The sequence below is a fragment of the Mastigoproctus giganteus genome, chromosome 13 (genome assembly GCF_048544385.1).
Source record: "Mastigoproctus giganteus isolate SK-2022 chromosome 13, ASM4854438v1, whole genome shotgun sequence".
In the NCBI taxonomy this organism is placed as follows: Eukaryota; Metazoa; Arthropoda; class Arachnida; order Uropygi; family Thelyphonidae; genus Mastigoproctus; species Mastigoproctus giganteus.
In genome coordinates this window covers 15085028-15108554 of record NC_143587.1, presented here as the reverse complement: position 1 = coordinate 15108554, position 23527 = coordinate 15085028, and the positions used below count along the sequence as shown (strand labels likewise).

The 23527-nt window shown below is 40.8% G+C and overlaps 1 protein-coding gene across 2 annotated transcripts in view; it reads right to left on the bottom strand.

Moving 5' to 3' along the window:
* Nucleotides 1–2369: 2369 nt before the first annotated feature.
* Nucleotides 2370–23527, bottom strand: part of LOC150075788 (uncharacterized) — a 32903-nt gene continuing 11745 nt past the window's right edge. For both annotated transcript variants that reach the window (XM_090387741.1, XM_090387742.1), the window contains 3 exons: nucleotides 19947–20006; nucleotides 12699–12791; nucleotides 2370–2835 (listed from right to left, as the gene is read on the bottom strand). In XM_090387741.1, the coding sequence (XP_090243867.1) occupies nucleotides 2381–2835; nucleotides 12699–12791; nucleotides 19947–20006 (608 nt within the window). In that variant the 3' untranslated portion in view covers nucleotides 2370–2380. The remainder of the gene's footprint in view (nucleotides 2836–12698; nucleotides 12792–19946; nucleotides 20007–23527) is intronic.

Below are 23527 nucleotides of genomic sequence, written 5' to 3'. Positions count from 1 at the left end.
TCGCAATCACCATATCGCTTTCCCCAACTCAAAGTTTATAATGTACACAACAGGTTTGTGTACATTATAAACTTTATAATGTACATTATAAACTCAAAGTTTATAATGTACACAAACCTGTTGTGTACATTATAAATGTTGCACCCCTTGGAATCAGTTGCTCATGGCAGGAAATCTACAAAACTTCTGTCAGCTCCACCGATCATCTTGACCCCCCAACTCTCCACAATCTTCTGGACCCTGGGCTGTCCAGTATCCTTTGCAATGACTTGTGGATTCACCTAAGAAGCTCATTTCAGAATTTAACCATGTGTAGAAGCCGGCTAACACCCTCCAAATTTACAACTCCCTGAAGATTGATATCCGCAAGTTTTGTGATAACGAAGCGTATAGATCTCAGAAGATGGAGGACATGTACCGTCATGTACAGCTGTAGCAGTTTCCTGATAGAATCTGTTCAACCATGCTATGTGCTCTTCTGCTGAGGGGAATTAATTTTTAAAAATTATTTGTATGTATTATGTATATATTAATTATTATGTTTGTTAGTTGTATATATTTACACTGCTCGACAAAATTAATGGACCACGTAGAAAACGTATAATTTGTGCAGCTTGTGATGGACCTGGACAAAATTGGGTACAGTTCTATGATCAGTCCCTTTTTAGCCTACAAACAATTCTAGATGTTATATCATCTGGAGACAATGAGGAATGTGGTAACATACCCCCAACACCAGAGAAAGGGACACTTATGTCAGAGGCGGTTCTCGCGTGGGGCAGAATAATGATCAACGGCCGCATACCTCTGCATGTTTTTGATAGCGGTACCGTAACTGCGCAAAAGTACTAAGAACAGATCCTTGAACACCATGTGCGACTTTTTAGGGATGTGGTTGGCCCTGATTTTCTTTTCATGCACGACAAGGCCACTGCACATAGAGCTCAAGTGGTGTAGGACTATCTTGAAACTGAAGATATCCAAAGACTGCCATGACCAGCACGATCACCAGACTTAAATCCGATCGAACATGTGTGGGACACTCTTGGACGCCACATTGCACTGTTAGCCAATGCCTGGGTAACTTGGTTAGCTAAGGTCTTGGGCGTTGCGGAAGAATGGGATTTGTTGCCACAGAATTTTATAGGCACCCTTATAACAAACATGGTCCACCGATGGGAGGCCTGTTTAGCTGTTGGAGGGGATCATACATCGTACTGATGTCATGTGACCATATTCACGCATTTTGTATCGACTTCTGCAATGTGACCTTTTTGGTAATACTTATACAACTCTATAAATGTCCCTTATACCTGTTTGAAGTGCCTCTCTGTCTCCACATTTCATCGTTATTCTATGGTACCATAAAAAAGTTTGTCCCACTTCATTGCAAGCTGCATCAGTTATATCACGTTTTAGCATTAACATTAGTAAAGGCATATGATGCAAGAAAGCAAGCTTATACAAACAATTTCCTTGTGTTCTGTTAATTTTGTAGAGCAGTGTATATGTCTTTGCCTTTTGCTTGTGTCAATATATGTGCTTTATTTGCTCCTGTTGTCTGTTATTCGTTGTATTATTTTATAGAACTTAATGTTTATGTGTACATATTTTTTGTATGATTTGTATGTTTATTGTCTAGGTTATAATGTACAAATGTATATAGGCACCTTCCTCCAAAGCTGAAGACTGTTCAGGGATGAAGAATGTGTAATGAATTGAATAATAATAATAGCAGTTTGACTGACAACATTAAAACCAACGAGAGACAAATTAAGTAAGATTGCCAGGCTATCATATGAAAGTTGTGGGGGAAGTTCACCCCAGGACAAAGGTCGTTTAGTTGATTGACTGTTGTCAATTCAACTGTGTTGATCACTGTGAAATGAAGTTTCAATACTAAGATTTGTCTTAGTTTTAGTTCAACTGTGGTCTGCCATATGTATTTATATTCTCTAAATGGATTGCGTTATGCAGATTTGAATGAATGCACCAAAATTTGTGGGGAGGTAGTGAATAGCAGTCATTGGGTAGACACGTCACTGAATACAATAGCTTGAGTTTCTCAAAAGCTTTATGTGGTTGTCAGCAATAAGTCCAAGAATGGACATCTGCCAGTGACAAAGGACTGTTCTCCACCCTGCTCAACACTTTTTACAGCCCTTCATTGTGCGCAGCTAAGTAACTTGAATCATACAATATAAAAATATATTTAGGTAGAATTTTATTCCTAAGAGTTTTGTTTTTAAATTCTTTGTAGTGTTCTTCCCAAAATTTTATTAACACAAAAGCTTTGATAGAAGAAAGTAGATAACAATTTTATAGAAAGTTGAGAAGAACCATTAAAACCCTAAACACCTCTCTCTCTCCTTTATGCAGTTCACAGTTGATTGAAATCTTTTCCATCTCTAAAGCTTGCATCAGTTGTGAAAAGGGGCACTTTCTCTGGGTCATGTGGTTCAACCACGATGACAGGTATTGGCATAATGGGAAAATCCTCTTCATCTCTGCAAGTGAGATCATCATCTGCAATCATTTTTCTTACTTCAAGACAGAACTGAATGACACCCGACAAAATAGACACACTTCCCACTACAAAAAGCAAAATCATTGTGTCTCGAAGTATATGAAAATTTCCACCCCTGATGTTGAGTGGAGTGCTGAAAACAAGAACGGCCAAGATGCTGCCTATAATCATGAAACTAGTACCCATAGTGAAAAACCATGCATATTGTCGATGTTGGACATTTATCCCAGAAGCCTTTTCTTCAGTTTCTGAAGAATGACTTTCATCTGGACAACAGAGAAGCAGGCACAAATTATTTCCAGTACTTTCTGAAAGAGAGCAGAAATTGGAATTAATTTTCAGGAAATAATTTTAAGCTCAAATTAAAAGAACCAATTAAAATCGAAAATATATTTGTTATAGTAAAAAATCTGTTATAGTAAAATTTTGGGTTGCGAATATATCTGTACTTGAGAAGAACAAATATTCGTAATACTGATGTCGTTTTGTGAATAATTTCTGCTGTACACATCCTTGTACAGTAGAAATTATTTTTAATTTCACTCAACGTTGAGTAGAATTAAAGATAATTCTGTTATATTGTGCTCCCCACAATGTAACAAAAACAAATAAAATTTTTGCGTTTTGTATAAACAAAAAAAGTATAATGCATAGGATGCAATTTGGACTTAACAAAATTGGCACAAATGTAGAAAACCAATCAGCGAATTAAAATCAAAATGTCCATTTCCGTAACTACACTGTGCTGCCACTTTATTAAGTACACCTACCTAGCAGTGTGTTGAGCCTCCTTTAGCCTTCAAAACAACCTCAATTCGTCTAGGCATGGATTGAACAAGATGCCGAAAACGTTGTGCAGGAATGGAGTACCATGCACACATGAGTGTGTCACGCAGTTCCTTGAGATTGGACGGAAGTGTAGGTCTAGGTCTGCAGCGAACAGCCCTTTCCAGCTCATCCCAACGATGTTCAATAGGATTGAGATCTAGGGACTGAGTGGGCCACTGCAGCAAAGAAAAGTTATTGCCATGTTCCTGGAACCATTCCATAGTTATCCGGGCTTTGTGCACCGGCGCATTATCCTGCTGGAAGTAACCATCTGGCTGCGGATAAACTGTCAACATGAACGGATGCACTTGGTCAGCAACGATGTTTAGGTACGATGTGGCATTCAGTCGTGAATCTATAGGTATCAATGGACCAACGCGTGCCAAGAAAACATTCCCCACACAATAACACTGTCCCCACCACACTGCACAGTAGTCGTCAGACATGAAGTGCCCATGGATTCATGTTGTTTTCGCCAAATTCTGAGCCTTCCATCAACTTGATGCACCAGGAACTTCGACTCGTCAGACCAAAAAAAACGGTTTTCCAGTCCTCGATAGTCCAGTGCTGGTGTTGCTGTGCCCACAGGAGGCGTGCTCTCTTGTTCTTCATTTATAACAAAGGTACGCGATGTGGCCATCGGCTGTTGTAGCCCATTCGCGACAAAGTGTGACTAGTGGGCCGTTGCGATATTTTGTTCTGCGCACTAAGGTTGTATTCTGACGTGATGTGCGACATTGTTGCCCGTCTGTTTGCTTTCACAATTCTAGCCATCCTCCTCTGACCTCTCGGGCCATTGTATTTTCTGTCAAGGACATAACAAAACTAGCCCCGTCTCAGGAACAGTTACGACGATTTGCTATCGAAAATGCAAAGTGTATTTATTCATGCCCTACTTGGGAATCTAGATATTTGGGCATTCAGTCAGATGTGGGGAGAGAATGCGGTGGAGTTACTTTAGCGCTCTCTCTTTGAGGCTTCCAGCACATCTATGAAACAAAAGAACTGTAATAGGATTCCAGTTAAATGGTGGTCTGGTGAGTTAAGCCAACTTCGGAAGCAGGTTCATAAAGCGCGGAAAAGGAACCAAAGAAGTAAGCGTAACAATGGGGAGGAGGAAGTTAATGTACTTAAAGTAGAGTATCAGAGGATATGGAGTGCATACGTGCGTATGATATCTAAATCAAAATTAACTGCTGGAGAATGTTGGTTAGAACAGTGGGAAATGAAAACCCATAGGGATTGTATATAAGCTATCTACTGGCAAGACTAAAATCTATAATGGAGATACAGCATATTCTATTAGAGGTGTTGACCAGGAAAGTACAAGTTGGAGAGAAAGTATGTCTGCGATTTTGGATCATCTGATTGGAGATACTATCTCTGAGCAAGACTATGAGGAACAGATGTTGATGAAAAGGCTTAATCATGCTTACTCTGGGGTACATGACGAGGATCCCTTTAGCCTGATTGAACTCTGTGATGCAGTACAACGCATAAGGAACAATAAATGCCCAGGGATGGACCTCATTGAAGGAGAGGTCATTAAACGGGCTCATCGACTGATACCAGGGATCTTTCTTGCAGCTTTTAATAGCTGCCTGCGTGACGGGGCCTGTCCATAACCATGGAAGGATGCCCTATTAAAGCTGATACTGAAGGGCCCATCTAGGCCAAAGAATGATCCACGATCTTATCGACCTATTGCCTTCCTCCCTGGATTAGGAAAGGTGCTTGAAAGGATGCTGGCGAGACTGATTACTGACTATACTGAAAAAAACAGGCTGGTCTGGCAGACAATATGGTTTTACTCCAGGTCGTGGAATAGAAGATGCGCTTCGGGCATTGCGAAACTATATATTAGGCTCGAACAGTAAGTATGTCCTTGGAATCTTTATTGACTTTGAGGGAGCTTTTGACTCCATTCAATGGGGCAGCGTTCTTATGATGTTGAGACTTGCAGCCTGTTAAACTAAGATCTTTAGGGTGGTAAAGGAATACTTCACGCACTGTACAGTGAATGTTAAGTCGTCGGTTGATTCTATTCTACGAGAGGTGACCAGGGGATGCCCACAAGGATCGGTTTTTGGACCACCAATGTAGAACCTAGTTTTGGAGGACTGGTTGCGTAGGGACTTCGAGCATACAGAGATGGTGGCATATGGCGATGATCTTGTGTTGCCTATTGAAGGAAATACACGGATGCAACTAGAAACCAGGTCACAGCAGGTTTTGTTTGAACTTAATAACTGGTGTAGATTACATAAACTGACTGTATCAGGAACCAAAACAAGGAAAATGGTCTTTAAGGATCAATTTTCGAGTAGAAGACCCCCGGTTGTTAGAATGAATGGATCGAGCCTAAAATCGGCAAGGCAATTAAAATATCTAGGCATTATGTTTGAAGGATCTTTGACTTTCAAATTACATGTTACTTATCTATCAGAAAAGGTGAGAAAATTCTTGGGATGATTACTCGAATCAATAGAGTTGGTTGGGGAATAAAAGGTAAGGCGCTGAACTTGCTATATGAATGTGTATTTATCCCCATGGTAACGTATGGTGCACCAATCTGGTTTGAACGTGTAAGTGGATAAGTATTTACTAGAAAGCTCAGTTTCATTCAAAGAGTAATGCTCCTTAGGATGTGCATGGCATGCAGAACTGTGTCCACCCCAGCTTGCAGATTGTGACTGGAAAATTGCCTATTGATCTGCATTTATTGTATTGTGCATTGGCTTACTTCATCCGCCGTGGCATTCCCTGTTCTTTTCTGAATATACAGGTGGGCATTTTGGCAGATCCCAGGAAGGAAAGGACAAGAATCTGGAATGCTTTGGTAAAAGTCTGGCAAGAGCGTTGGAGTGTTTGCGATAAAGGGCAGATTACACAAAAATTTTTCCCAGATTTAAGAAATGCAGCCTCGATAAAATTCAAATGGTTTGCCTCAAACTTACAAGTTATTTCCTAATAACTGGTCATGGTTCGATTAATGAAAAGTTGCATGATTTAGGAATTAATGAAAGATCTAGTTGCCATTGTGGTGAAAGAATCATGGGAACATATTATGTACAACTGTGAGGAGTACTGCGATCTACGAATTGAATTGGTATCTCGGGTCAGTAATCTCATTCTTATGGCAGAAGGCTGCGAGACAATTCTATTTGATAAGCAGGAGAACTTCTTGGCTTTCCAAGCCTTTGCAACTGCAATATTTCTTAGGCGGAAGACTCTTCTGAATCTGGAAGCCTTGGATTTATAATGTGGTGTGATGTATGCCGAATTACCTAGAATTCTGTGAAATCGTGGAGGCTTGAGTCTGCTATATCCACTGCAACTCCAGCTTTTTGTGCTGGCATTTCTGTTCTCGGCAGCACCTTGTGCTGGAATTTCTGCTCTCGGCAGCTCCTGGAGCTGGTATTTCTCTTCTCAGCAGCTCCTAGCGCTGCTGGCTTTCCAACAGACTGTGAACAGATGCAGATCTTTCCAATGAAGTTTGGAGTTTGTCTGAAATTTAATTATATGTATATTTTATTTTTTATGTAATTTGATTATTTTTGAATTTGTTCATATCATCCTTTTTTGGTCATGGCAGGTTTTTTACCTCCCTGTACTTGGGCAAACAGGAGAAGGAGCATATAAGAGTACTGCTAAATATGTGTAACTGACAGCGGGGTTGCCATTGGTTGACTGGAACCGCTTTAAGTAATAAATATAAATATCAATCTCATCAACAAGTGATTGCTGGGCCCAACGTTGTCCGCACTATGCCTCATGTAGGCAGACCAGGTACACTAGTATTGAAATATTTACTCTGGCAGGTCCTGCCACCTAATTTCCTGAGATTTCAGTGGCTAGGACCTTAAAAAAAAAAAATATATATATATATATATATATATATATATAATCTTATAAATTAAAATAAAGTTATATAATAAAATAAAATAATGCCAGCAGTACGGCAAGACAAGAGCGAAAAAACAAAATTAAACTTAAATTCAAAAAAAGGGAGGGAAAAGAAATGTAACAAGAATAAAAATATTGCAGCAAAAAGGGGCATAATGGTCAGTCTATTTTTGTTTATTTTTGTTTTGTTTGGTTTTGTTGTAGTAGTTTAAATCTCTGTTTGGTGATATTTCACATAAATTTGGACTTGGTGCCCATCAGAGGGGGCACCGCTAAATTTCATTTAATTGGCTTTTAAATTTCAAAGAATGATTATTCGTATATTTAGATTTTCTAAATTAATTTAGAGTTTTTGCTGCAATATTTTTATTCTTGTTACATTTCTTTTCCCTCCCTTTTTTTGAATTTAAGTTTAATTTTGTTTTTTCGCTCTTGTCTTGCCGTACTGCTGGCATTATTTTATTTTATTATATAACTTTATTTTAATTTATAAGATTATATTTCAAGCATCATGTAGAGGATTATGCGTTTTGCTGCCCCTGATGTGTGCTGTACCCTCCTTTTTATTTTTATTATGTAATATTCCTTTTCTAACATTATTTAAATCTAATTATGTCACATGATAGTATTGGGCGAATTGCTAACGCTGCGCCTGTACTGCCATCTATAGTTCATTATTCATTTATATAAACGGGTTAAATTTGCCTTTGTCAGTAGTGTGGCTTTGTACTGGAGTGCTAATGTCTGTTCTATTTTTGATTTTCGCTGCATCTTCCCTGACCATTATTGGCCTTGTGGTCCTCTGTTGAGATGGGGCATAATGGTCAGTCTATTTTTGTTTATTTTTGTTTTGTTTGGTTTTGTTGTAGTAGTTTAAATCTCTGTTTGGTGATATTTCACATAAATTTGGACTTGGTGCCCATCAGAGGGGGCACCGCTAAATTTCATTTAATTGGCTTTTAAATTTCAAAGAATGATTATTCGTATATTTAGATTTTCTAAATTAATTTAGAGTTTTTGCTGCAATATTTTTATTCTTGTTACATTTCTTTTCCCTCCCTTTTTTTGAATTTAAGTTTAATTTTGTTTTTTCGCTCTTGTCTTGCCGTACTGCTGGCATTATTTTATTTTATTATATAACTTTATTTTAATTTATAAGATTATATTTCAAGCATCATGTAGAGGATTATGCGTTTTGCTGCCCCTGATGTGTGCTGTACCCTCCTTTTTATTTTTATTATGTAATATTCCTTTTCTAACATTATTTAAATCTAATTATATATATATATATATACATATATATATATATATATATATATATATATAAATAAAATAAAATTTTCGCTCAGTGGGGGTTAAGAAAATTGTGTAGAAAGGCCAAATGAGTTTAGTGTGAATGCAATTAAATTTAGTCATTATTAAATTTTAAGTTATGTGGGGGTATACACTTGCGTATTAGGTAGAGTGGGGGGAGACAGAAGGCTGGGAGCAAAGACAGACAGTGGGGCAGGCCCATGCCCCCACCAGGCGAAGAGGGGAGTAGCAAGGAGGTGAGGGGGACGGAAGATACCGTCCCCTCACCCTGTCGGGAGAAGAGAGGAAAAGATAGGACCATGCAAGGGAGCATGGTTTGAGAGCCAAGATGGCGAGCAGCAAGCTGCAGTTGGTCTTCAGTGGCATTGATGTTCCCATTTGGGATATCGCTCATGGGACCAGGTCCCGTCCAGTTTAGTCAAGTCAGTTCTTGTCCTTTATAAAGTAGGTTCAGTTGTTATTCCTGGTTGTCACGTATAGGGTTCAGTTGTGCTCCATTGCAGCGAGCACAAGTCTTCTTGCTTCCTGCTACGCCCAAGAGCTCTTGGGCGTAGCAGGTTATATATACACCCTTATTACCAAAAGACTACACACTCCAAAGATCAAAAGCATGGTTATAAGCTCTTGTAGGTAGCACAATTGGTAGAATCGCCGTCCTCTCAATACCGGGTGGAAAAGGTTCGAGTACCGTCGATAACGTGAGGAAGTTGTATAGGCCTTCTTCACAACGTAGGATTGGTCGGCCTCAGACGAGGGTAGCTTGGTTCTTTGCCCGGAAACTCGGGTTTTTCGTCCAGGAAACAGAAAATCCACCTCAGAACACACGCAATTCACAGACAATATACAGGAGCAATATGGCTTGAGTCGCTGATGCTCCTAAAACCTTGTTACAACAACCTACTTATAAAGCTGCTTCCAAATGCAGAATGTCTAGACAGACCTCACCTATTTTCAGCATGCTCAATAATCTAGAGTGCCTAAACAGGTTCTTTTAAGTAGAAAAACTGAAAAACTTACCAAAAAAAATTGATCCTGAAAAACTATTTGAGGATAAGGAACATGAAAAAGAAATCATATTACTGCTATTGTATTGCTGTTTATAGCAATGATATTAGAGTGCAGGATATTAAAACTTTAGGCATAACCCTTTTTTTTTCTTTTAAGTTCCTAGCTGTATTGCATTTGACACCAAATTTCGTCCATTGTCTAATTATGCATTGTATTTTATCAATGAAAAAGATAAAAATTCCTAGTCATATTCGCCCCTCTCATTTATTTACAATCACACGTTGATTAGCAGGTACCATTGAGCCGGGCATACAGTACTGAGCTGAAAAAGTGGGGTTTCTTCACAGCCAATTGGATCGAGTATGAGGACTTGTTGTACCAATAATGTATCATAGGTTCATTTAGGGTATAATCGGGGCATGCTACTGCAAAACGATATAGACAAATTAGACAGATGGGCTTAGAACAGATGGTGAGAACTAACATTTATCATTGATAAATGCGAGGTACTGCATATGGAAAGTAGCAGTCCCAGTTTAACATATCAAAACTATGTGATACTGCAATCAGATATGAAGTTTTCCGAGCAATGCAAACAGGCTATTAGGACAGCCCAGGTAATGGGTTTTGTCAATGACATACAGGAATTTTGCTAGCAGATATAAGGATATGATTATCTCATTGTATAAGGTAATGGTTAGGCCATATCTTGAGTACTGAATACAGGTCTGGAGGCCCCATTTTAGGAAGGATGTAGAGGTGCTGGAACGAACCGGTACAGAGACGGGCAATGAAATTGGTGATTGGAATAAAACGGTACTCTTACCAAGAAAGGTTTCAGTTCCGTAATGTGCAGCTGACTGGAAACTAGACATATGCGAGATGATGTGACTGAGGTGTTTAAAGCTTTGAATGGATTGAGCTCAGTGCTGATGAGATTCTTTCTCTTGCTCAGACTACGCATATGAGGTGGCATAAATTCAAGGAAATAATGAAGAAAGACAGGTGGAGAACAGATGTGCGGAAATTTGCCTTTAGCCAGCGGGTAGTTGATTGCTGGAACAAACTTCCACCTGTTGTAGCAAAAGAGGATAGCTTAAATAAATTCAAGGAAGACCTAGACAAAAGCTGGTGGGGATGGATAGGAATTGGAAGTTTTCATGGCTAATGCTTTATAAGCTTGCTTTCTTGCATCACTTGCCACCATTGCAAAGTAGTTAGTTTTCTGTTATAATGCATACAATGTTTGGCATCTCAACTGTTGTTCCTCCATCTATTGCCTGGCATGAGGATCTAGTGCTGGAGTTTCGCAAGATTGTTGTGTTTGTATGTCACATACAGACGTTTTGGAGGAGATTGAACGAAACACAGAAATTAAGTGATGGTAAACAGTACTCTGGTGGACAGTGGGCTGGATGTTTTTTTTTGGAAAGATTGTTGAACAGAAAACTTGGTATGGAAGATAGCAATGAGTCATCGTTTTGTAGTGGGATATAACAAGGAAATTCCCCATGCCAAGGTTCACAACTAATCACTTGTGATCTTCCGAAGAAATAGTATTGATCTGTTGTACTTGTCTAACCTGCCGATACTCTGGATGGGGATGCTACATTAAAAAGCAAATTACAAGTCTTTTGTTTTCTCTTTATCCATTTTCTGCTTTAATCCCTGGAATTCACAGCTACAGAATCTTCAAGTCATATGAACTTGTTTTGTGGTGACGGTGCTCATGCCACTTAGAATTGCTCCTAGTGTAGCATCCTAGGAAGATATTGATGTGCATAAGGAACTGCATTCAGCTTGAACATTTCTGAACTTTTATTTACATGTTTAAAAATTTACTCATAATGCAAAGAAAGAACACTGCATTCAAGAATGAAGCTCACTAAATTTTGTTGAATTCTTTTTGTTAATAATGTTCACTTGTTTTGTCATGTATCATCTCTGAAAGATATTTGGTTGCCAGAGATAGAAAGGCAATGCTCAAACAAGGGGCAACAGAATCCACAACAAACCTGTTTGCCTTGAAGGTGTTCTTGACATATGAGTCCTTACCATAGTGCATGTTTGCCACGGCTGGTACAGTCGAGCATTTTTATGAGAAAATTACCTTCTGGTATCATAGGTAAAATTTATAGGAAAAAGAGGCAAGTTGGTTGTGTTAATGATCTGTGAAGTATGTGGAAAACAAACGTTTTGAGTTATTCTTTCAAGAATAACCCAAAAAGTAAGTTTGTTTTGCAGAAACTACATCTATTGTAAGCTGTAGTTAAAATTTTTCATAGACTGAATTGCTATATCCATTGAATTTTTACAGATACAAGTAGTGTGCACTAAATTAGCACGATTCTGATCTCTGACGTCCCACACCCCTTTCAAGTAATGCGATAATTGATGTTGGAGCATGGTGAAGAGCTTGGCTGGGTATCCCTTAGGATAGTGGACAGAGTTCACAGTTGAACTTGATTCGATAAGAGGGATTCATGTGAAATGATAAACTTTACACAAATTTTCATGTTTCTATGTCTTGGATGTTCCAAGAGAAGATTCCACCTTCATGTTTTGGGAGGGAATGTAATAGCATAAAAGGGAGTTTCAGTCTGGGTAGGGGCTAATGTTAGGAAAATTGTTCTGTTCACAGATAATGCAGAAGGACAACGTTCAAGAATAGTTTTAGAATTAGTTGAGATCTAATTATTGCAATTATCCCTCCCCAAAAATCCATTCTTGGGTTGTCCTGGTATAAAAATTCATTCATATACTGTATTTTATTACGATGAAGTTCAAATTATAAAATAGCATTCACGTAAATTTAATTTTTAAGTTAAAAATTATTTGAGAAAATAAAAGATTGGTAATATGAATAAATAACAAGAGAATGCCTCAGATAAATCGAAACAAATTGTCAGTGAAAATATTGTACAAACAATTCTGAAAGTAGAATAAATAACACTTCCAGTGACAGTAGATGAGGCAAACATGTCCTCACCTACTGGTCCAGCCTCTAAGCATGGGGCACCAGAAACATCAGTGATTCAATTAAAGTATAAAAAAGCACTCCAACCATAATCTCTTAGTTTGAAAATTAAAAAAAATTAAAACAGCTCCTGCTTACCATCTTCGAATTCATCTTTTCTGCCATTCTTGCCAGATACCCCTTCAAGAGAAGATGCGATGTACTTATCCTGTGTTTGCTTGAATGTCAGAGCTACAAAGAATATGATCATTTATAGAGACAACTATCATCAGCTTAACTAAATATGTACAGTATAATTACATAAGTAGGGCCATGTTAAGAAGAAAGTCTTGGAATGACTGCATCCCTGTGTCAGCTTATGTGATGGGTGAATAATATTGTGTCAGTGGGACTTTTTTACATACTGAAGAGAAGACATTTTCCTGTTAGTCCAAAAAGTCTTGACGTAGCCCTGCTATTAAGTACAGTTTAACCTATCAAATCTTCAAAATTGGGACCTCAGATTTTCCTGAATTTAAGCAGCCAATGTTATATGTCATGTTGTTTAGTGTAGTATTAGCTATATGGTGGAAGGTAGCCCCAGGCTATTGCTAAGGCCCCCTTGCGCCTAACTGGGTAGGTTGCCAGATTTATCTATTTTCCTAAAAAAATATCTGGAAAATGGGTTGTACCAGAAATTGGAGTAACAAATTTAGGTGGGCAAACTATACTGGGAAATAAATCAAAAATCTCATTCATTTCTCTATGAAAAATATTCTCTACAAACAAAAAAAAGCCCATTAAAGTTCCTTGCATCATCGACGGGATACGATCCCTGGCATTTTCCACCTGGTCTGGGGAGGACGGTGACGATACCCCTGTGTTACCCGCGCAGACTAAACTCTGGCACATCCATCCCACAACTATCCTTGCCCACTCTGAATTCATGTCCTCTCACTCACACACGTATGTTCTCGTGGGTATCACAATTGGTAGATTCGCTGTCCTCCAAACAGCTGGTGGAAAATACCCGAGTTCGAGCCCCGTCAATGACGTGAGGAAATTTTATGGGTATTTTTCACAACGTGGATGAGTTAATCGGTTTCAGGCGAGAGTAGCATGGCTTTTTCTCCAGGAAAACTCGGGTTTTATGTTCAGCAAACAGAAAATTGACCACAGAACAGTTTAGACAGTATATACCGAGCAATATGGCCTTAGTCGCTGATGCACCTAAAACTCTACAACAACAACACGCACGTAGTCCGGGTAAGAGAAAGAATGCTATCAGCACCGAGCTATCCCAATCTTTTCGAAGCCCCAATCAGACCTCCCTGCAGGCTCCTAGTTTCGAAATGCCACAACTTGTAGAACTGAAATCCTTCCTCGTGAGACCACCCTTCTGTTCCTTTCACCAATCCCATTACCCCATCCACATCTTGAATACTCCCCAGCAGATCCATGTTCTTCCCAAAATGAGGCCTCCAGACCTGTATACAGTATTCAAGATGGGGCCCAACCATTGCCCGCACAACGGAATAATCACCCTCTCCCTATATTTCCGCTACAGCTCCTGCACTCACCGACAAAACTTCACGAGCCATCCCGACAGCATGTTTGCACCGCTTAGACAACCCCATATCCGTCTGCACAACTACCTCCAATTCCCCTCCATCCTCCACCTCGCCAAGTGTAGCACCACACAGTTGTACGTCAGTAGCGGAGCTACTATTGACTATATAGAATGTTGCCAAAACGGATTTTTTTTTTACCAGAGACATTTTTCCTTTATTCTTAACCAAGCATTTCTGCTTTAGTCTTGAGGTGTGCTGTATGTTTGGAAAGAGCAAGATTTCTATGAGGTATTTCGATTTATATTGAGTAAACTGCCGCTTTATTTAGAAACCCCTGTACAAGTAATGTGTCCTGTACCAGAATTCCCCATGCACGCGTATCACCACATATATGCTAATATAAATCTTGCGAATCTTCTTGTTCAGCAGCAAGTTGGAACTCAGATTTTCAGTGTGGGTTGTTGGTCGGATACCACAGCAGTAACCTTTCAGTGTGTACAACTTCGATTTGTCTGAACTTCCCATAAATCACTGGTGAATGTCATTCAAAGATGATAAAACATAGGTGATACCTCAATGAAAGAAAAGTGTGGGTAGCCTCAGAAACCCAAAAGGGCAGCAGTTCATACCTCAAGCATTTCAACTGAGGAAAATCATTGATCAGAGAGTAGAAACTACAGAAACATCCATCAGTACATCAAGCATCCATAGGTGACTGCATAGTTATGGATTCAACGCTAGGACAGCTGCACATAAGTCCGTTATCACAGTGTTTAGAATGGCGTGGTTCCAACTATTCATGCACTCCCAAACGGCGGCAGAAGGCAGTAGAGGGAGGGACCAGTCTCACTAAACATTTCATTCTACGTGACATTTGGTTGTGGAGCGCACATACTTTTGTGTATATTGTCTTGACCATGAAGTTTGGTGGAGGTGGTGTGATGTCATGGGACTTTTAGCTAGTTTAGCCTTGGTCCATTGGTTTTAGTGCTTGAAAACGCAAAGTCTGTGAAGTGGGCCTAGTGAGCCAGCATCGTATGGTGCAGGGGGTTCTCAGCATCGTGAGTTTCAATAATGATTTGTTAGCAACAACATCGAAAAGTTGGACTAGCTAGCTGGCTCATAGTCAGGCCTGAACCCCTAATTGAAGAGCTGCAGAGCGAATTGGAGCTCAGATTTTTCTGGTTAAAATATTTCCTTTTGATACCGATTCTGGTAGCTGCTTTTCAGGAATGAAAGCGGATACTTGCTGACAATTAATCGAAGTCAGGAGTTACGTCATGACTGCCAGTGTTAAGGGTAATACTTGAAAGGAACTGCCTGCCTGAATATTTGCACTGGAGAATCAGGTGGCTTGAGGCTGGTCAGTGAGATCTAGCCAAATGTCTCAATACTGATCTCTGTGGATTTCTCTGGATGGAGCCAAGGACACAACATTCCTCAATAAATTCATTGAAAGGGGGACTAAGGTCATATTGCTCAGTGTATATTGTCTGTAAATTGCATGCGTTCTGAGGTAGATTTTCTGTTTACTTTTAGCATTAGTATTAGAATTAGTAGAGGCATATGATGCAAGAAAGCAAGCTTATGCAGCATCAGCCAAAAAAAAAAGAAGAAAAAAAAACCACTCCCATTCGAAATACCTGTCCAGCTGAGCCTTAAATTTATTTAGGCTATCAACTTCCACAACAAAGGAAAAGTCTGTTCCATCAACCAACTACCCGATGGCTAAAGGCAAATTTCCGCAAATCTATCCTACATCTGTCTTTTCTCAATTTGAATTTATGCCCTCTCAGGTGATTACTCTGAGCAAGAGGAAGAATCCCATCAGCACTGAGCATGCTCAAACCATTCAAGGCTTTATACACCTCTATCAGATCACCTCGTCCGTGACTAGTCTCCAGACACTGTAATTTGCAAAACTTAAGCATTTCTTCGTAAGAGCACCCCTTTGTTCCATTCACTAATCTTGTTGCCCTTCTCTGTACTCGTTCCAGCAGCTCCACATCCTTCCTGAAATGAGGCCTCCAGACCTGTATTCAGTACTCCAGGTGTGGCCTGACCATTGCCTTATACAAGGGAATAATCACCTCCTTATCCCTGCTAGAAAAATTCCTGTATATCATTGACAAGACACCATGAGCTACTCTTGCAGCCCGTCTGCACTGCTCAGAGAACTTCATATCTGCCTGCACAATTTACACCCAGGTCCTTTTCATTATCTACCACTGTGAGTGTAGTACCACAGAGTTAATACGTTACTCTGGGGTTACTGTTTCCCATATGTAGTACTTTACATTGGTCAATGCTAAATTTCCTTTGCCACTTCTCAGCCCATCTGCTGAACCTTTCCAGATCCTGTTGCAGCAGCATACTGTCAGTAGTGTCCTTAACAACCCTGCCAACCTTTGTATCATCTGCAAACTTGGACGTTAAGCATGATATACCATCATCAATATCATTTATAAATACAGAAAACAACAACGGACCCAACACCGAACCCCGAGGGACTCCACTAATAACATTAGTCCACGATGAGCAGTGTCTATTGATCACCACTCTCTGTCTTCTCCCCCTCAGCCGCCCCTTTATCCACTGCAGCAATTTGCCTCCAATGTCACACTGCTCCAATTTGTGGAGCAGTCTTCCATGTGCAACAGTATCAAAAGCATTTCTAAGATCCAAGTATATAATATCAAAATTATTCCCTGCATCCAGTTTCTTTGTGACTGCATCATAGTATCCAATCAAATTGGTCAGGCAAGACTTCCCCTTAACAAAACCATGCTGTGTCCGAGCTATAACTGAAGTCTTGTCTAAATGATCCTGCAGTTCTTCTTTAACCAGTGCCTCCATTAATTTTCCTGGAACAGAAGTTAAACTCACAGGTCTATAATTACTTGTGTCAGCCTTTGATCCTTCTTTGTGAATTGGGGTGACATTTGCACATCTCCAGTCCATGGGTACCTCCCCTGAGTCCAAGGAAGCTCTCATAATTATGGCTAAGGGTTTGCTTACTTCCTTTGCTGCCTCCTTTAATATAACTGGATAGATCCCATCCACCCGGGTGCCTTTCTTGTGTTTATCTTCAACAATTTCTCTTCCACTTTCCTCTCAGTTATTACAAAATCATCTACCTCACTGCTAGAGTTTACTTCACCTCTGGTATTCCCTTTCCTGAATAACTCCTCATGTGTGAATGTCGATGCAAAATACTCGTTTATTTTGTTAGCCAACTGAGCAGGATCATCAACAGTTGAACCATCAATATCCAGTGGACCAATCTGATTCATCCCTTTCCTTCTAGAGTTCACATAGGTAAAGAACTCTTTTATGTTTTTCTCTGCATCCTTTTCCGGGGATGTCTCATAATCTGCCTTTGCCTGCCTAACCTCCTTTGTGACTTTGTTACAGACCAGTTTATATCTATCATAGGCTTCCATGTCACCCATTAATTTATATGCATCCCATGCATTTTTCTTCTCTGCCATATGCCTCATTAGTTCATCTGACATCCATTTAGGCCTAAACCTTGAACAATATTTCTTGGTTGGTATGTAAAGCCTGGTAGCTTCCAAGATTAGTTCCTTGAATGCTTCCCATTTTGAATTTGCTGTTGGTAACATCATCAGTTGGTCCCACTGTATAGAATTCAAATACTGTCTCAGACCACCGTAGTCGCCTTTACGAAAGCGAAACCCCTTCCCTTTTCCCCCGATGGTAGCTACTTCTTTGAGTAAATCCCACTTCAACACACTGTGATCACTGCCTCCTAGTGGTTCCTTTATCTGCAGATTCTTAATGCATGAATAATCACTACAGATCAAATCAAGAGTATTACTCCCTCTAGTTGCCTCCCGAACATGCTGATGTAGAAAACAATCATCCAATAAATCTACAAAAGCCTTGCTAGTGTGTGAGTGATCAACCCACAAATTCCAGTCAATATCTGAGAAATTAAAATCCCCCATTATAAGACTCTCTGATTTACTGGCCCACTCTATTTCCCCGTATAGTTTCTTATTATACTCATCAGAGTCATTAGGCCTATAGCACACTCCTACTCTCAATTTTGATCTCCCAATGCTTATGTCACACCAAACTGACTCAACACTGCACTGTCCAGCGATGTCGACTGGCTTCACTTCCTTGGTTTTTATGTGTTTCTTAATTAATAGCATAACCCCTCCCCCCTTCCTATCCTGTCTATCCTTTCTGTAGACGTTGTACTCCCCAAATTCCAGTTCTGCATCCCTTATATCTGTGTGACACCACGTCTCTGATATCCCAACAATATCTGCCTTTGATGTTTTGAGCAATACCTCAAATTCATCAAATTTATTTACTAAACTCCTAGCATTGGTGTACACGCAAGTATACCTGCACCTGTTTCTATTCTTAGCTACCCTAACACAACCCATGTGTTTACTTGTACCGCAATGACTCCTAGCAGTCCCCGAAATACCCTGCATCTTGTTTTTCAGGCTTCTGCTCATTCCAATAGAAGCAGTGCAAGGATCACTTTCACCTCTGCCTATGGCTACTTTTAACCTTTTAGTCTGTGTATCCCCCCCAAGCTATCAGTTTTCCGACCCACCTAACACTGCCTCGATAGCATCAGCAAATATTCTTGGACCCTTTCTATTTAAGTGTATCCCGTCCTTGTAGAAGCAGTGTCTCCTGTTAACAAGTATAGACAGGCTGAAAAAAAAATTCTACCCCTTGAGCCTTGCACAATCCTTCCAGGGTCGAATTGATCGACAGAGCTCTCATCATATACTCCCTCCTTTCGTGTATGATGTATGAGGTATATTGAGGGTCTAGCGGCTCCTGGGATTTCTCCCATCTCCGCGAATGTTCTATGTATCGGTGACGTCTGGGCAGGATTGAAGACACTTTCAAATTCAACCCTAATTCACGGTTTTTTTTCCACATTGACTTGTACTTGTTAAGTAATTCCGCCGGTCTCCTACTCTTGATATCATTAGTGCCAACGCGTACAACAATATCATCTTTTGCGCCCTTAAAAGATGATATCCGGTCTACAATGTCATCAACTTTTGCCCCTGGCATACACTACCCTGGTCCTGTTCCACCTATCCTTTTTACCTACCATGGATTGGATACACTTACCCACCGATACTAAGTAATACCTACAAAATCTCTAAGTTAAACTTTAAACTAAGTATCGTAACTCGGAATATAAAGCTACTCTAGAAAATAAGTTAATATGCCAATTTAAGCTAATAAAACAGAAAAAACGTCTCTATTTCCAGGAGCAGTAAAAACTTCGCCTGCCCAAGGCTATTCTCATTTCCAACTCGCTACTTGACACAAAACCCGATCTTCCGGGAGAAAAAACCATGCTACCCTCGCCTGAGACCGGCTAACTGAGCCGCGTTGTGAAAAAGGCCCATAAAAATTTCTCTTGTCATCGACGGGACTCGAACTCAGGTCTTTCCCACGCTGTGTGGGGAGGACGGCGATTCTACCAACTTTGCTACCCACGAGGGCGGGTAGATATCACTTTGTGTGCAAGTAACCCCCTTTCCATTCTGGAAACCAGTGTATTTACCTCTCGGGTAACCCAGGGGTCATAATCACTGTCCTCTCAGAGCCGGTGGAAAACACCTGGCGAATGTATGGTTTTCCATAAAAATTATTCGTGTCATCAAGGTTTTTCATCCAATAAACAGGGAAACTGACCAAAGAATGCGTGCAATTACGAATACAATGTATTGATTCTCAAAGCATTAGCCAAAGGTTAACAGCTTAATCAGTGCAGCAAAGAATAATGTATGCTGTGCCGAAGAAACATTATCATATATGATCATACCTGTTGCGTCCAAGCTCTCTTCAAATGGATGGCTCATGTTCTTCTCATTACACTCCATTTCTGTAAGATAAATTCGATAGCATTAAGAAACTTTTGCTATTTTAGCAAGCTTCACAAATAAGTTGTGCATGACATTTTTTTAGCTCTTTTTAAATTACGCCATTAAATGAGAGAGAGATAATTTTAGTTCCATTAGTCTGAGGCTTCTATAGACTCAATACCTGGATGGCATTCGTCAAAGAATGTGAAAAAAGAAAGAGAATAAAAATACATTTTAATAATCACTTCCAGGTGGTTAATCCACTTCGTTATTTGGGAGGTTTAAATTAACAGAACATTTAAGCGGTGAACCATGCTCGATATAAGGGTGCCCATAAGATTATGTGGCTCACCGAGGATTGGCCTGTATGTATGCTATACAACGTCCAAGGGCGTCCCACACATGTTCGATCGGACTTAAGTCTGATGATTGCGCTGGCCATAGCAGTCGTTGGATATCTTCAGTTTCAACATATTCCTCCACCCCTCAAGCTCAATGTGCAGTGGCGTTGTCGTGCATGAAAAGAAAATCTGGGCCAACCGCAACCCCTAAAAAGTCACACATAACAGTTCAAGGATCTGTTATCGATACCTCTGGACAGTTACGGTACCCATATCAAAAACATGAAGAAGAGGGGTGCAGCAGTTGATCATTATTCCGCCCCACAGGAGAACACCGCCTCCAACGTAAGTGTCCCTTTCCTCGATGTTGGAGGGATGGTACCACATTCATCGTTGTCTTCAGATGATATAACGTCTAGAATCCCTTTGTAGGCCAAAACGGGACTCATCAGAGAAAGAACTGTACCCTGTTTTTCAGGGCTCCAAGTCACATGCTCACGGCACCAGTTTCGACGAGCTTTGCAGTGGTTTGGAGTTAATGGGATATAAACCCCTGGCTTCCTTGGGTAGAGTCCACTTGAACTGAGGCCTAACGCAGTTCGGTTGGAAATGTTTTCACTTGTGGCCGCGGCAACCTTAGGAGACAACTGATAGCAGGACATCGTAGGGTTACGTGTTGCTGTTAGGGTTAGATAGTGCTCTATTATGATTGATGTAGCCCTCGGACGACCTTGGCCAGCCTTTTTTGTAATGGTTTCTGTCTCCTGAAACTGCTTTCATAGTGCAGAGACGATACTGCGTGACACATTTTTTGTAGTCATAAAAACACTGGTTGCAAAACACTGGTTGCGCTGTTCTGTAAGCATTAGCATTAGCATTAGCATTAGTAGAGGCATTTGATGCAAGGAAGCAAGCTTATGCAGCATCAGCCAAAAAAAAAAAAAAAAAAAAAACCACTTCCACTTCACCCCTCTGTTCGTTCGAAATACCAGTCCAGCTGAGCCTTAAACTTATTTAGGCTATCAACTTCCACGACAAGGGATGGAAGTCTGTTCCACCAACCAACCACCTGCTGGCTAAAGGCAAATTTCTGCACGTCTATCCTACATCTGTCTTTCCTCAATTTGAATTTATGCCCTCTCAGGTGATTATTCTGAGCTAGAGGAAGAATCCCATCAGCATTGAGCATGCTCAAACCATTCAAGGCTTTATACACCTCTATCAGATCACCTCGCAGGTGCCTAGTCTCCAGACACTGTAATTCGCAAAACTTAAGCCTTTCTTCGTAAGAGCACCCCTTCGTTCCATTCACTAATCTTGTTGCCCTTCTCTGTACTCGTTCCAGCAGCTCTACATCCTTCTTGAAATGAGGCCTCCAGGCATGTATACAGTACTCTAGGTGTGGCCTGACCATTGCCTTATACAAGGGAATAATCACCTCCTTATCGCTGAGCCGCCTCCGTAGCCAGGTGGGAAGGAGCAGCAGTGCGTAGCACACGCTTCTTGATTAGACCGGGGTTCGAGCCCGTCACCGCCAAATACGGAGGATGCGGAAAGGTCAGGGAATGACCACCGCATATTCCCGGAGCAATATGGCCTTAGTTGCTAATGCTCCTAAAAACCAAATAACAAACAAACCTTATCCCTGCTAGAAAAATTCCTGTATATCATTGAGAAGACAACATGAGCTACTCTAACAGCCTGTCTGCACTGCTCAGAGAACTTCATATCTGCCTGCACAATCACCCCGAGGTCCCTTTCATTCTCTACCACCGTCAGTGTAGTACCACAGAGTTGATACGTTGCTCTGGGGTTGCTGTTTCCCATATGTAGTACTTCACCTTTGTCAATGTTAAACTTCATTTGCCACCTCTCAGCCCATCTGCTCAACCTTTCCCGATCCTGTTGCAGCAGCATAGTGTCAGTAGTGGTAGATCGATTTATATTTGCTACTTGGAATTTACATGCCAGGATGCCCATTATATACAGAGTGATTCACTACCAGTGCGACAAATTTTCAGGAGGTGTAGGGGGCACAAAGACGAATCGGAATCACATAGCATTGCAGGGTCCGAAATGCCTTCGTCATGCGGTAGAGGACATTGAACGGGAGGTCGCCTGAACACCGATCCCGCTGGAAGTCAGCATTTGCGAACCGGTTCCCGAGGCAGTAGGATGGACGAGTATTCAAACGTTGAACTGTCCGACATGCACCTCGCGCATGGAGCTGCGGACTGTAACGGGCGCGCCGCTCTGCGCTTGTACCAGGAACGTTTCCCGCACAGGCGTGCTCCTCATCATACGATTTTCGCACGTGTGCACAGAAGGTTACGTGAGACTGGTTGTTTCACGAGAGGTACCATGAATCGAGAGCGAACGACGAGGACGCCAGACAATGAGGAGAATGCCCTACGTCTTGCAGAAGGCAATCCGAGTACGAGTACTCGAGCGATAGGCCAACGATTGGGTATTTCCCAATCCACTGTATGGAGGATACTGTCAACAAACCAAATGAGTTCATACCATCTGCAAGGCGTCCAATCATTGGAGCCTGCGGATTATCCACTCCGGAGGACTTTTGCTACTTGGTTTCTTCAACAGAAACGGTTCGCAAATGCTGACTTCCAGAGTAATCGCTGTTCACGTGACCTCCCGTTCAACGTCCTCTACCGCATGACGAAGGCATTTCGGACCCTGCAATGCTAATTTCGATTCGTCTTTGTGCCCCCTACACCTCCTGCAAGTTTGTCGCACTGGTAATGAATCACCCTGTATATCAAATATTCGCCTTCGGTGACACCATTCCCACTAAAATATTCATGAAAAGCATTTCGAGCTGTGTAATACTAATGTCTGTAAATTGCGAGTGTTGTGTGGTCGACTTGTTGCTGGCTGGATGAAAATCCCGAGTTTCTGGCAGAAAAAGCCACGCTACCATTGCCAATACCTGACTAACTCGGCCACATTGTGAAAAGACGCGATTGTGTTCCTCGCGTAAAAAATTCTCATGACATTGACAGGATTCGAACTGAAGTGTTTTCCGCCTAGTGTTGGATTATATCAACTGTGCTACCCAACGAGTGTAGAGTTTCGTTCTTTTAGACTAATATTCTCTCTCTCTCTCTCTCTCTCTCTCTCTCTCTCTCTCTCTCTCTCTCTCTCTCTCTCTCTCTCTCTCTCTCTCTCTCTCTCACACAGAC